Raw genomic sequence first — 15,681 nt, forward strand, 5'->3', positions numbered from 1 at the left:
TCCGGGTTTGATCCAAATGGACGGAAACAAAGGGGCAGAGTTTCTTTCACCGAGATGCTCTTGTTCACCTAGCAGTAAACAGGTACCTGGGAGTTAGACAGCTGCTACGGCCTGCTCCTAGGAATGTGTAACATAAAGGAGGCTTGGTCAAGGACCGGGCCGCGGGATGCTAAGCCCCGAAATCATCTGAAGATAACCTCAAGAGCTCCCATTCCGTAAACTTTGCGTTGACTTGTTTCTAAATTTGCATATCAGTCTCCAATACTCGCCTCTCTCCACCTCCTGTTTGTAATCTGGGAATATTTATGGAACACCACTGGACCACCACTGGAACACCACTGGACCACCACTGGAACACCACTGGAACACCACTGGAACACCACTGGAACACCACTGGAACACCACTGGAACATATCTGGAACACCACTGGACCACCACTTGAGGGCCTCTCTCCCACACTACCAACTAGATAATGATGATATATCTTGGAGTACCGTGTCGTAGTCGTCGTGTATGTGTGTGTGGGTATATGTGTGTGTGAGTGTACTCACCTAATTGTACTCACCTAATTGTGCTTGCGGGGGTTGAGCTTTGGCTCTTTGGTCCCGCCTCTCAACTGTCAATCAACTGTTGTACAGATTCCTGAGCCTACTGGGCTCTATCATACCTACATTTGAAACTGTGTATGGAATCAGCCTCCACCACATCACTTCCTAGTGCATTCCATTTATTAACTACTCTGACACTGAAAAAATTCTTTCTAACGTCTCTGTGGCTCATCTGGGTACTAAGTTTCCACCTGTGTCCCCTTGTTCGTGCCCCACCCGTGCTGAAGAGTTTGTCTTTGTCCACCCTGTCAATTCCCCTGAGAATTTTGTAGGTGGTTATCATGTCTCCCCTTACTCTTCTGTTTTCCAGGGATGTGAGGTTCAGCTCCTTTAGCCTTTCCTCGTAGCTCAATCCTCTCAGTTCCGGGACGAGCCTGGTGGCATACCGCTGAATCTTCTCTAACTTTGTCTTGTGTTTAACTAGGTATGGACTCCAGGCTGGAGCTGCATAGTGTGTGTGTGTGTGAGTGTGTGTGTATGTGAGTGTGTGTGTGTGTGAGTGTGTGTGTGTGTTCATACATAAGTCTGTATTGACAAATCGACGGAGACACTAACCTGGCGTCTACGATGCAGCAGGAGAAGGCTCAGATGTGGATCTTCTGAAGATGTGAGCCAGACTCTGGTCACTGGCGTTGATGAGGTGATCTCCAAGCCCTCCACGGATATTACCTCCACGCCCACATTATCCCCACGCACGCCCACACCAGCCTCGTTCACGCCCACACCCTCGCTTACCCTATTCACAGCGTCCGGACTCTCTCCACCAATAATACGTCTTCCTCCATCCTCGACGTCCCTCTCATTTCTTATTTTCTTCACGTCTATGCCTCTTCTTTTTCCTCTACCTTCCTCGTCGTCCGCTTTCCTTCGCCCCCTCTTCCGTGCCTCCTCTCTAATGGCGTTTCTTTTCTTTCTTTCTCCTTTTCTATCTTGGCTTGACGTCCCTCTCTTGCTCTCCTCCAGCCACGCCCTCGCCACCCCCACCAACTGGCTCAGTAGAGAGGGCGTGTCCTCACCCTCAGGGGAAAGAAATTTGAATACTTAAACACACACACACACACACACACACACACACACACACACACACACACACACACACACACACACACACACACACACACACACACACACACACACACACACACATATGAGTGTGGATATGAGTGTGTTTATGTATTCATTTTTTTAATTTGACTTGATAAATATACACTATACACACACTATATATGAATAATGCGACCACAGTACAAAAGAAACAGGAAGTTATTTAGGCAATTTTGTGTTAATCTTTAAAAACTTTAAAAATTGGTTGGAAGAATATATATAGAAATTAAAATATCGCGATAACCGGAGAACCGGAGATATAATTGTACACGCCACAGCAACAATTTACAACAGGCCATTATGTTTCTGTTGTAAATTTACTGTAAACAAACAAAATTACAGAAATACAGGTACAAGGAGTTAGATGCTTGTTAAAGTCCAAACCAGTGTAAATTAGTTCAGCTTAGCATGTTAAAATGCATGACACATTTTAACGTGTAAGTAACCCATTATATAATTTAAACTATATTCTGAATGTCTCAAGTTCGATTGATATCTTTTTGTATTGTGTTTTTAAAGTGTCAAATTTTAAATAGTTTTATAGCTTCTAACTTTATTCGCTATTTTTCCAATTATCTTGTTTAAGTTGTGTTTTCACTGTAAATAGTGTTCTCCCTGTAAATTGTTAGTCTCACCCATCATATTGCGTTCTACATTTACATTGTGTTTCTCCTTTACACTATTATCTCCCAGTAAATTCTGTTCTCCATTTAAATAGAGTTCTCGACGTTTTTTATATATTTTCCTCCAACTTTTCATAATTTATTTCCATATTCAGCATTGTTCATTTATTATAATTTTTTTTTTTTACAAATGTAGTACAAAACGCGTTCAAAATCATTTCAATGTAATTTTTTGTTTTGGTTCTGTTGATGAAAACGTTGTAGCAATGACGAACGGTATCAACTCAAACGTGAACAATTCCAGAACAAAAATAATAATTAAAACAATCAGAGGTCAAGAAAAAAAAAAGTTTCACGAACTGTTAGGAAAGAAATTACGATCAAAAGTGTCAGGAAAAGTGACAGGGGAAAAGTGACAGGGAAAAGTGGCAGGAAAAGTGGCAGGAAAGTGGCTGTGAAAGTGCTGGCATCTATTAGTTATTTGTTGACATTTTCTTCAACGTCAAACTTGTTTTAGCGTGGACTCTCAGACCAGCATATTGCGTCACGCAGGACTCTCAGACCAGCATATTGCGTCACGCAGGACTCTCAGACCAGCATATTGCATCACACAAGACTCTCAGACCAGCATATTGCATCACACAAGACTCTCAGACCAGCATATTGCATCACACAAGACTCTCAGACCAGCATATTGCATCACACAAGACTCTCAGACCAGCATATTGCGTCACGCAGGACTCTCTGAGCAGCATATTGCATCACACAAGACTCTCAGACCAGCATATTGCGTCACGCAGGACTCTCTGAGCAGCATATTGCATCACACAAGACTCTCAGACCAGCATATTGCGTCACGCAGGACTCTCAGAGCAGCATGTTGCGTCACGCGTGTTGTGGAGAGTGGAAATATTTCACTAATTCACTTACATTTACATCTGTTCTTTTAAAGTTGTTTATGCTTTGATAAGTATAATAATTGAGCCCATCCTCCTGTTTTAGCAGTAGTCATAGTGACGAGGAAGACCATAGTACTCATAGTGACGAGGAAGACCATAGTACTCATAGTGACGAGGAAGACCATAGTACTCATAGTGACGATGACCATAATGACGTTGTAGATCATTGTACTAGACATTATACAACTTAAGGCCAAGCACACTGCCCTGTGGTACGCTGTTCTTAACTGAGACGCTTTTTAGAGGCAAGTCCATTGAAGACTATTCTTAAGAGTCCGTTCTTGAAGATAGTTCCTAATGGCTGTAAAATAGAGCCTGAGATACCTAGTAGTGAAAGCTTTGTTAGTAATGCAGAGGAGCAGACCCGATCAAAGGCACCTGCATTGTCTAGTGCAACAAAGCAGCTGATCTGGGATTCATCCAGCGACTGATGCCCCATAATGGAGAGATTTAGCAAGAGATCAGTTGCAAAACGACCTATTCTAAAACACAATTTTTTTTTCCTTTCCTTGAATTTGTCTCCCTTTCTTGCCCTGAATGTTTTATTTCTCAATCTTTCGCTCTCTTTCTTTCCCTATTCTGCCCCTTTCTGCCTGGCACTTAACTGTCTACCCCTTTCCACTTTATCTTCCTCTTTGTCTCTCGTTTTCTTCAGTAACTTTTGCTGATTTTTTTTTCTTGACAAACACGTTATTTCCTTCTCTGCTCTGATTTTCTCCCTATCCACCATTCTCCTCTTCTTCTTCTTCTTGATTTAAATTACGCTCTGTTGACCTAATTATTTTCTTGATCTTATTCTTCATTCAGCTTTCATCGTTCTCCCATTCTCTTTCATTCTTCCTTTCCCATCCTTCCATTCTCTTTCATTCTTCTTTCCCCTCCTACCATTCTCTTTCATTCTTCTTTCCCATCCTTCTATTCTCATTTATTCTTTATTCTCCCCACGCAACATCAGTGTCTCCTTCTATGGTCTCCATCTCCCCATTCTTACTTGCCTGTTCCCCCCCCCCCTCACCCATGAGTGCACTCAGACTCACCTTCCACTCACCCATGAGTGTGGGCTCAGACTCACCTGTTGCCTCACTACTTGATGTGAGTCAGCTTCCAGAGTGATGGGGATAGCCTCTGTCACGTCACGACGACTCAGTGACCTGACCTGGACGGTGACGTTGGCAGTGACCCCTGTTTGACCCTGGGTGGCATCGTCGACCAGGAAGGTCAGGTCGTACCTGATGGTTGGGGGGGGGGGGAGAGAGGGAGTTATTGGGTCTTTATACTACTGTGATAAAGTATTTTGAGTGTCTGCTGGAATGATTCAGCAGACGCTCACTTTTATTGTAAATCTCTGTCTCTCTCTCTCTCTCTCTCTCTCTCTCTCTCTCTCTCTCTCTCTCTCTCTCTCTCTCTCTCTCTCTCTCTCTCTCTCTCTCTCTCTCTCTCTTTCTCTCTCTCTCTATATCTGTCTCTCTGTCCCATCCGTTCACCACAACCATGCCACCCTACCACCCCTCCTCCCGACCACAACCATGCCACCCTACCACCCCTCCTCCCCCACCACAACCAAGCCACCCTACCACCCCTCCTCCTTCCCCTCCACAACCAAGCCACCGTACCTGCCCTCCCTAGTACCAGGTAGCAGGAGGAGACGCCCCGTGGAGGCGTCGAGGGAGAAGCCAGGATGCTGCACTCCCCGCCATCTGTATATCTTGGAGGCTGCATCTCCGTCATCCGGGTCGTTGACGTACACAGATCCCACGGGCACGGCCGCCTCCTGGGGCTGTGTGCAGAAAGAGCAGTGTTGAGACTCTCTCCTTCTCCTCCTCCTCTCCCTATATTCCAGCCTTAACTTAAATGTAACAAAAATTGTGTATACTCATTTCGTGAATTTAAATTCTCTCTCTCTCTCTCTCTCACCTCCCAAGCTCTTTAATTAAATGGTCTCCCGTGAGTCCACCTTCCCTGCCATTTATATACGAGCGGCGGCTGTTTGGTGTTGAGTGAATATAGCAGTGTGCGGACTCAAATAATAATACCAATTATAACAGAAATAACACTGAAATTATAATTCAATTATTATCAATGACAAGTCTTATAATATTAATGTTGCTAGGACATTCGGCTTCACTGCCACATCTCACCTAAGTGATACTATGAAAAGTAAAAGTTATTTAAATAATAATAATAATAATAATAATAATAATAATAATAATAATAATAATAATTAGGCGAAAATCATTTGGATCAATGTGGGGGGGGGGGAACCAGCGACCAATGTGATTTCCTTCTGACCTAACTTACATCTCAACGACCAATCATTGATTTGTATCACTCTGTAAATGTGGGTTTTCAGCCTATGTTATTTAAGTCCATGGTAAGATATTTACATAACTTGATAATAAGTCACAAAGATAAGAACAATTAATATAATAATGTACAATATTAATAATGACAATTTTAATTACAAATTAATTTGACAACAGTATACATAACATCAACAGTAATCAATTATAACATCAACATCAACTAGTAATCATTGATAACATCAACATCAACGGTAAAACAGAAGGCAACGCTTCACAACCAAATAAAGTTCGCCATTTATAGTCAGTCAATAAAGTCAAGACAGAACGTAAACAATTTTGGGAAATAAATAAAGACTTAAAAAAAACGTTGCTGTTTACTCGGCTAAAAAGCTTGAGAATTAATTACCATTGGGATGAGGCTATTTAGCCCTAATGGATGACCTCCTCAGCCCTCAGCCCTTAGCCCTTAGAGGTAAATTTCACGGTAATTAAAATTCGTAAAATCTTTCTCGTTTGATATATGCAAAAAAAACTCAGTGTTTTCATATGTATTTGTGCTTTATTTGGTTTAGTATGATTGCTTTTTAAATAATATTTATTAGAGTGCTTTTGTGGGGTTTCTCTCTCTTCGATTTTCTGTTCTAATTTACAGACCAGATAGACTTTTGTAACTGTTCTTTTGGTCACACACACACACACACACACACACACACACACACACACACACACACACACACACACACACACACACACACACACACACACACACACACACACACACATACACACACACACACACACACACACACACACACACACACACACACACACACACACACGTTTCAATTAATAAAACAATACAGACAATATGGACACCAGCATCAAATTGAGCAGAAAATGTCAGGAACTGCCCTCTCTATAATCTCCGGCGCTGAGTGGCGACTGGAAATATCACAGCAAATATGTCCCGACCCACGCTGATAAAATGACGGTATTTTCTCTCTCTCTCTCTCTCTCTCTCTCTCTCTCTCTCTCTCTCTCTCTCTCTCTCTCTCTCTCTCTCTCTCTCTCTCTCTCTCTCTCTCTCTCTCTCTCTCTCTCTCTCTCTCTCTCTCTCTCTCTCTCCATCCCGCCAGCGTTGTGGAGAGCGAGTATAGAGGGGACAGGGAGTGCATCCCGGATATTTAGTTTCGAACGTCCAGGGTCAGCATCTCTCTTTTTCTCTGCCCTTCGACGTCCAGCGCTGGTGAGGTTATACAGACGTCCCTCTATACTCCTTAATGCCAAGGACGACGACAAAGGTCAGATCCATCACTGTATAGCTGCGGCAATATCAACAATTTGTGTCTCCTGATGCTTTGCATTTGAAAATAAAAGTATTGTGTCTCACTCAAATTGCTTGACTAGACGATTTGTAGCTCCTTGAGATGCGTCCCTGAGGCTCCTGTACGGTAAGTGTCGAGTCTCAAGCAGACTGACAGACAGGAGCTGAATGCCATCAACAATACCTACTGTCAAGACACTAAAAAAACAGCGATTCCGAAGGTCTTTAGATCTGGGACACTGGAGGGAAAAGGGGAGGGAAAAGTGAGGGCGCTATAAATCAGTATTATCCACGGAAATACTCAGAGCTTGGAGTGAAACTTGCCAAGAAACTTTTAGTAAGATTACACACAGCAACATCCCCCTTCTCCCGACTCCTCTCCCACGCACCTACGTGGAAGAGGAGTCCCTCACTCCTCTCTCCATTCCCTTCACCACCCAGCTGCCCCTCCCACGAGCACACTCGCCCATTATGAACCCGACAGAGCAGGAAACTGAGTCTCTCATTACTGGCGGGAATCACAGGGAAACACGCAGGGACAAAAACATGAAGGTTACGATGTGCTTTTTTTCGATTGTTTCTTGCGAGTCTATACACGTTCTGGTTCCATACAACTCAAGGATTAAGGAACATTGTGTCAGCAACACAGGTGCCTGCTACAGTAGCAGTGATCAAGACAGGTGCCTGCTACAGTAGCAGTGATCAACACAGGTGCCTGCTACAGTAGCAGTGATCAAGACAGGTGCCTGCTACAGTAGCAGTGATCAAGACAGGTGCCTGCTACAGTAGCAGTGATGAACACAGGAACGTTAATGGTGACTTACCTTCAGTGTGTCAAGATCATCTGCAAGACGTCTACTCACCTAGAGAAGACTGACTCACCAATAGGTGATTAACTCACCTGTAGGACGTTGACGTGAACGAGACGGGAGGCCGGGGCCATGGGGTTGTCATTGAGGTCAGTGACACGGACTGTCAGCGTGACAGTGCCAGTCAGGGAGCCAGCGTCGCCAACCACCAGTGGCACCAGCAGCTGTGGCACCTCCTCCCGGTCTAGCGGCCCCAGCGTCGACACCACTCCCGTGCCGCGCCCCTCGTCCCCGCCTGCACCAACAGTCAGAAAGAACACAAGTAAAAGGACTATATTCCAGTGGATCATTTTTTTGGTAATATTTCCATTTATTGATGCAACCTGTCCTCCCACTTAATTAGTCGTATTGTTTAAGGAAGGAATATATTTGTTAAATCACCCCCCCCCCTGCTTTCACCCCCCCCCCCCCACAGCATTCACCCCCTCCTGCATTCACCCCCCCCCCCCCCCCGCGATCAACAAAACACTTACGTGCGTCGTATCGGACCTGCACGACCTCTCTAACGCGAGGAGGGGCGTGGGGGTGCAGGCTGATGGTGAAGGGGGGGCCGTGACCCCTCTCCCAGTCGTCGGGGTCGTCGAGGCGGACCCGGGCCACCAGCTGAGCAGGGCCGTTCTCCGCCACCTCCACCACCCGCGGCTCCGCCAAGAACGGCGGGTTGTCGTTCACGTCCGTTACGTTCACCTGTGGAAGGTCGTACTGTTATATTCACCTGCGGAAGGTGGCACTGTTATATTCACCTTCGGAAGGTCGTACATTATATTCACCTGCGGAAGGTCGTACATTATATTCACCTGCGGAAGGTCGTACTGATATATTCACCTGCGGAAGGTCGTACTGATATATTCACCTGCGGAAGGTCGTACTTATATATTCACCTACAGAAGGTCGTACTCATTTAATAATATCAGCGCTGATTCTAGTAAATTGTTTTCTTAACAAGAGCTATTCAATTTAAATGTAACACTGGTATTCATTAGCAACTAGTAAGAGTTAATGGGCTTCACTTGGTCTATCAGGTTATATTTGCCAGTAACTGGAAGGGTGACCTCACCAACAACCTCTCCTAGAGTGACCTTCATAGTCCCCCTAACAAGATCTCTGGTCTTAAGCGACACGTTATACCATACGTAAGGCAGTAATTAACTCTTATTTCCAGTTCAAGTCGATGATAACTGAGTGAGATACAGATAACACAGTTATCATATCAACGGTGGCCTTGAGACGCAACGGTGACCAACGGTACTGTTGTTGCTTCATGCTTCGGACAGTTACTTAACCCCCTCCCCCCCCTCGATTGCAGGGGCAACACATCTCAGCCTTGTTTATTGCACACCGTCGATATTAATGCAATCACAGAAAGAACCCACAAAGACCTTACAACAGGCACCGACATCCATCTCTCTCTCTCTCTCTCTCTCTCTCTCTCTCTCTCTCTCTCTCTCTCTCTCTCTCTCTCTCTCTCTCTCTCTCTCTCTCTCTCTCTCTCTCTCTCTCTCTCTCTCTCTCTCTCTCTCTCTCTCTCTCTCTCTCTCTCTCGTTTCCGCCACGAGTGCTAATGCCCTTTGTCCTAAACATCAAGAGGAGTTAAATTAACCCATTTTTTGTTCTAATCATTCAGTTGTGTTGTCACTTAACAGTGCTGGGAAGCAATCAGTCCCTCCAGTAGGCTGTCAAAGGGAAACCATGCAAAGCCGGCCGGGATTATCATGTAAATGTATTCAGAGCCAATCAGTATCCAGGAATAATCTCTAACACACTGTCGGCCTTACGACGTAACTCTGTGGCTCTCAAGCACGTGTTGGCGACCAGATTGGAGTTTTGTGTTTATCTTCCACTGTGTCACGGGGATAAGTGCTTGTCTTCCACTGTGTCACGGGGATAAGTGCTTGACTTCCACTGTGTCACGGGGATAAGTGCTTGACTTCCACTGTGTCACGGGGATAAGTGCTTGTCTTCCACTGTGTCACGGGGATAAGTGCTTGTCTTCCACTGTGTCACGGGGATAAGTGCTTGACTTCCACTGTGTCACGGGGATAAGTGCTTGACTTCCACTGTGTCACGGAGATAAGTGCTTGTCTTCCACTGTGTCACGGGGATAAGTGCTTGTCTTCCACTGTGTCACGGGGATAAGTGCTTGTCTTCCACTGTGTCACGGGGATAAGTGCTTGACTTCCACTGTGTCACGGGGATAAGTGCTTGACTTCCACTGTGTCACGGGGATAAGTGCTTGACTTCCACTGTGTCACGGGGATAAGTGCTTGCCTTCCACTGTGTCACAAGTGCTTGTCTTCCACTGTGTCACGGAGATAAGTGCTTGTCTTCTCCTGGTTCACAAGGATAAGAGCCTTCCTGACACTGCACAATTAGATTAGTTTGTTCCCCATTTGGTAGCAAAGATAGGAACCTTCTGAGTCGCTTTAAGAAACCAGTTTACTAGACGCTAATTCCAACGTACCTTACGTTCATGACACATTTTAATATTCTTGCCTGACTGTCTGATAAGTTCAGTCAGCGAAGAAAAAACAAATTTGCAAAACATCTAAATTCTTTTGTCCATCCTTTGGAAAATTAACTCCATTGAGAGAGCGTTGGTTCTAATCGCTACTCTCTCTCTCTCTCTCTCTCTCTCTCTCTCTCTCTCTCTCTCTCTCTCTCTCTCTCTCTCTCTCTCTCTCTCTCTCTCTCTGTCTCTCTCTCTCTCTCTCTCTCTCTCTCTCTCTCTCTCTCTCTCTCTCTCTCTCTCTCTCTCTCTCTCTCTCTCTCTCTCTCTCTCTCTCAGGTATACACCTTGAGGTGACACGATAATCGTCGAAAGATTGTATTCAGTGTGTTCCAGTAAGCGATGGAGCAGTTCCCGTAAAATAAGTGTGTCTTAGCTCTCTGTAGAGAGATATGGAGAAGTTTTAAATTCCATTTTATAGCTCGTTTCAAATACTGTTTCTTTAATATTATCCTGCGGTAATGGACCTCCTAGTCCACCAGTTAATCCTTACACCCCTTTATACAGGAAAACTGTGTTTGAAAAGATGAAAAAATATTCAATAATAATTTTATGCTCAAAAACAATCAGCTATTTTTGTTGGTAACTGTAAATTACTGCATCACTACTGAACTAAAAATTAATAAATATATATATACTCTATATAGAGAATAAAAGATATAGATGCCCTTGACAGAAACTGAAATTCCTGTTCATCTGAGTCTAATTTTGAAGTTGGGAAGAAGACAAATAGCAGACCTCGGCTGTACGAGGCAGTCAGAGAGTTGGACAACGAACTGTGAGTTACTTGAGGCATTTGTCTAGTGAGGCCTCGCTCTCTACCTCCGTGAGGTCCTTCAGTGTGTTCCAGTAAGCGGTGGAGCAGTTCCCGTAAAATAAGTGTGTCTTAGCTCTCTGTAGAGAGATATGGAGAAGTTTTGAGAGAGAGAGAGAGAGAGAGAGAGAGAGAGAGAGAGAGAGAGAGAGAGAGAGAGAGAGAGAGAGAGAGAGAGAGAGAGAGAGAGAGAGAGAGAGAGAGAGAGAGAGAGAGGAACATAATTGATCTCCTGATTACATTTAATTAAGGCCCCTCTCATAATCGTTTACTAAACTACTATTTAACTATAATCTCCCTATCAATTCCCACAGTTTCCGCCTCTAATAGGTTATAGGCGTGACTCAATTGTATAACTTCTGTGTTTAGCGCTTAATTACATACATACATAGTCAGACGCTCAGAAAATCTTTGATAATTTTACACATAAACACTTTTTGTACAAAGTTGAGGAACGTAGCGAGACGATCACCTGCTTAAGGAGTTTGGCATCAGCGTACCAGGAACCATTCTGTTCCTTACTGCTGACCTGATGAAGGAAGTAGACTCATTCATGTTGATATTGGCAATGATAAAATACTCAAAAGAAGAATTACGATAGATGAGGACTGCAGAACTCTCCAGGAAGAATGCAGCTCCAGCATGGAATCAATATCTAGTCAAGGATAAGACCAAACTGGAAAAGGTTCAAAGGTTTGCCACCAGACTAGTACCCGAGCTGAGAGGTATGAGCTACGAGGAGAGACTACGGGAATTAAACCTCACTTCGCTGGAAGACAGAAGAGTTAGGGGGGGACATGATTATCACATTCAAGATTCTCAAGGGAATTGATAGGGTAGATAAAGACAGTCTATTTAATCAAGGGGCACACGCACTAAGGGACACAGGTGGAAAATGAGTGTCCAAATGAGTCACAGAGATATTAGAAAGAACTTTTTTAGTGTCAGAGTGGTTGACAAATGGAATGCATTAGGAAGTGATGTGGTGGAGGCTGACTCTATACACAGTTTCAAGTGTAGATATGATAGAGCCCAATAGGCTCAGGAATCTGTACACCTGTTGATTGACGGTTGAGAGGCGGGACCAAAGAGCCAGAGCTCAACCCCCGCAAGCACAATTAGGTGAGTACATCTCTGCTGCTACTCCCCCCTTCCACCTCCTCCCCTCCCACCTCCTCCCCTCCCTTCTCCACCCCTCCCCCCCCCCCCCCCAGGACAGTGAAACCGAACAGTGTGTAACAGGGGAGATAATACTCTATGCAACATTCCTCCTCCATGCAACAAAGCAGACCGTCCATCCACGCAACGACCCCTATCATACAACAGGATAGGTAGCCCCCAGAGCAACAACTAACCCCCCCCCCTACCCCTCCTCCCCACCCACTCCCCAACCAAGCAACAAGGAAGACATCCACATACCACAACTCCACACCATGCAGCGAGCCATACCGTCCACAATGCAACAAGATATATATATATATATATATATATATATATATATATATATATATATATATATATATATATATATATATATATATATATATATATATATACAATCCCCCCATGCAACAAGAGACCCTACCCCCTCCCCCATTAGAGACCCCCCCCAAACACCCACCGTCAGAGTAGCAGTTGCAGTTCGTTGAGGCACTCCGTCATCTACGGCCAGGACCAAGACTGTGTGGTTGCTGGCGGTCTCTCGGTCCAGACTCCGGGCCAGCTGGACCGCACCGAACCCATTAATACCGAACCGTCCCTCCGGGTCACTCCGAGGAGATATGAGGAACAGCACGCGGCCCTCACCACCCTTGGGAGAACCACACAAGCAACTTATGAGGAGAAAGCATGAGGCCACAATGACTATTAAGCACATGGGATATGAAGACGGGATAAGAGATGGCATAAGGGGGATAATGGGGGGTAATGGAACAATTACCCATCCACTTGGCCCATCAGGACTCGAACACTGGGCCCTGGAAAAGGCCGGGCCATCGCTCTACCGACTAGTCCAAGTGGAAATCATAAGCAATACTCACTGATTTGTTTAATTTAATATTTTATCATATTTTCTATACCCATAAGAGAAAATTGTTTATCTGTCTGTCCAAGGTTGAAGAGAAGGGAAGGGAACTATGAGGAGAAAGCACCAAAGCCATTACTACTATATAGCACTTGGAAGGGTCAGGATAAGGATTTGGGATGGGACGGGGGGAAGGAATGGTGCCCAACCACTTGGACGGTCGGGCCAAGGTTGATGGTTAGAGGCTTGAGAATGGCTTCACTCAAGTATGCAGGGGAAAATGGTCTGGGGTATTGGAAGGACGTAGGCTGGTCGGGGTAGGCCTAAGTTAAATGCTATAAGAAATATTAGTAATTTTAGTCAACCCCCGGACGATCTCCATGTAGTCAATTCTGAAATATTTGGCGTGATTCCCGCAGAATTTTTAGCATCGCAACAATATATTTTCTGAGAAAAAATAAGGAGAGAGGAGAACGTGAAAAGAACGAGGAAATCAAAGAAAAGAAAAATAAAAATAAAAAGAAAAAAAAAGAAAAAGGAAAAGAAAATCGGAAACTATCCTGCTGTTTCAGTGCTTCTTAATAACTTATTTTCTGAGAGACGGGGAAGAGGGAGAGAATAAAGGGAGGGGCGAGGAGGGGACAAATGGGAAGGGGACGAGGAGGGTAAAGGGAGAGATGGGATGAAGAGTGGGAAAGAAAGGGGGGAAAGGGTAAGTAGCGGTTTAGATAATAGTAATAGTTGTCTAGTTAACCACTACTACTGGCAAACGTAACGATCGAGTAGTTACGTTTCCTATGTTATGGAAAGATAACTAGTACAGATACAGCTAGTTATGTTTCATAACTAGCTGCATCTGTAGCTGTTTAGTGAGTAGTCGCGATAGTAACATTTTATCCTCAGTTACTAGTAGGACTAGTAGGAGATAATAGTTGTGTAACTGGAGCAGCAGGAGTCGTAGCAGCAGTCGTATCAAGAGTCATAGCAGAAGTCGTTTCAAGAGTCGTAGCAGCAGTCGTAGGTGCAGCCGTAGCAGCAGTCGTAATATAAGTCGTAGCAGTAGTCGTATCAGGAGAGCGACCACAACAAACACAATAAGTTTTAACCATATATCAATCAACAAGGAAATTGCAGAAGTTTCTTTAAAAAAAAGTTAATGAATTGTTTTCTAGCCACTAATTCATTCATATCAAGACAAGAACACCTACTACTACTACTACTACTACTACTACTACTACTACTACTACTACTACTACTACTACTACTACTACTACTACTACTACTACTACTACCACTACTACTACCACTACTACTACTACTACCACTACTACTACCACTACTACTACAACTACCACTACTACTACCACCACTACTACTACTACTACTACTACCACTACTACTACTACTACCACAACAACTACTACTACCACTACACATTAACAACACTAACAAGGACACAAAAGAATGAAACTAATCAGTAGGTGAGAAGGACTGACTCCATCGGCGTCGGAGGCGGCGAAGGAGGTGAGAAGGGTGCCCGGGGCCGTGTCCTCGGCCAGGGTGAGGCGCTGACTGTGGGCGCTGAAGACTGGAGTGTTGTCGTTGTCGTCCAAGACACGAAGGATCACCCAGGCGCTGTCCACGAAGGCGGGGTTCCTCCAGCCGGCTTCCCCCTGGGTGTTGATAAGGGGAGAGTGGGTGAGAGAGGGAGAGGGAGGGATGGAGAGAGAGAGATCCATTTTGAGAGGGCGGGGGGGGGGGGTAGGTGAGATAAAGGTAAGGGACATATGTTAAAGAGGTTATTGGAGGTGGAAAGTAAGGACGGCTGGGAGGTAATATATGTATAGTGTGTGTTAGATGTAGAGAAAGTCTCAGGTCATAGGGTGAGGCTTTTATATAGGCTATATAAAATAGCCTCAGGCTATTTTATACACAAGAGAAAGCCACACGGCGGGTATGAAGCCTCAGTCACGAGAGAGAGAGAGAGAGAGAGAGAGAGAGAGAGAGAGAGAGAGAGAGAGAGAGAGAGAGAGAGAGAGAGAGAGAGAGAGAGAGAGAGAGAGAGAGAGAGAGAGAGAGAGAGAGAGAGCGGGTAAACAGGCAGCCTTTCAGCCATTATGATAAACAACCTGTCTGTAGTTAACACCCAATTATATTAATAACGTAATTCCTAAACAATGTAATGCCTTGTTCAGTAGGGAACCCCGTGCCTTGTTTGAGTTACATTTGGTCAGAAAATATGACCCAGGACCTCCTCTTCCTGCACCTCCTCCTCCTCCTCCCCCTCACGAGTACAATAACATATGTGTAACTCAGCAACTTAGTGCATGTTGTAACTCTGGTAATGGTAATGTGCTCGCCTCATCGTCCTGGTAATGGAAAACCAACACACCTGAATTGAATTTGGAAATTGCATATTTTTCTGCCTTAGAAGACGCCAAGGAAGGTGGAATATATTAATACCGCCTTCAGCAAGTATTAATTTTGGCTCGCTCTTTTATCAGGAGTTTTTTTAAACAAGTACTGGAAAGGAACAAAAGAAGGAATT

At 44.5% G+C, this 15,681-nt stretch overlaps 1 protein-coding gene across 1 annotated transcript in view; it reads right to left on the reverse strand.

Moving 5' to 3' along the window:
• LOC123751937 (putative neural-cadherin 2) overlaps window positions 1-15,681 on the reverse strand; it is an 80,057-nt gene that overhangs the window by 31,017 nt on the left and 33,359 nt on the right. The window contains exons 6-8 of the mRNA XM_069332117.1: window positions 12,732-12,920; window positions 8,298-8,492; window positions 1,164-1,625 (exon numbers count right to left, since the gene is read on the reverse strand). Of these exons, the coding sequence (XP_069188218.1) occupies window positions 1,164-1,625; window positions 8,298-8,492; window positions 12,732-12,920 (846 nt within the window). The remainder of the gene's footprint in view (window positions 1-1,163; window positions 1,626-8,297; window positions 8,493-12,731; window positions 12,921-15,681) is intronic.

Source organism: Procambarus clarkii, chromosome 27, assembly GCF_040958095.1.
Source record: "Procambarus clarkii isolate CNS0578487 chromosome 27, FALCON_Pclarkii_2.0, whole genome shotgun sequence".
In the NCBI taxonomy this organism is placed as follows: Eukaryota; Metazoa; Arthropoda; class Malacostraca; order Decapoda; family Cambaridae; genus Procambarus; species Procambarus clarkii.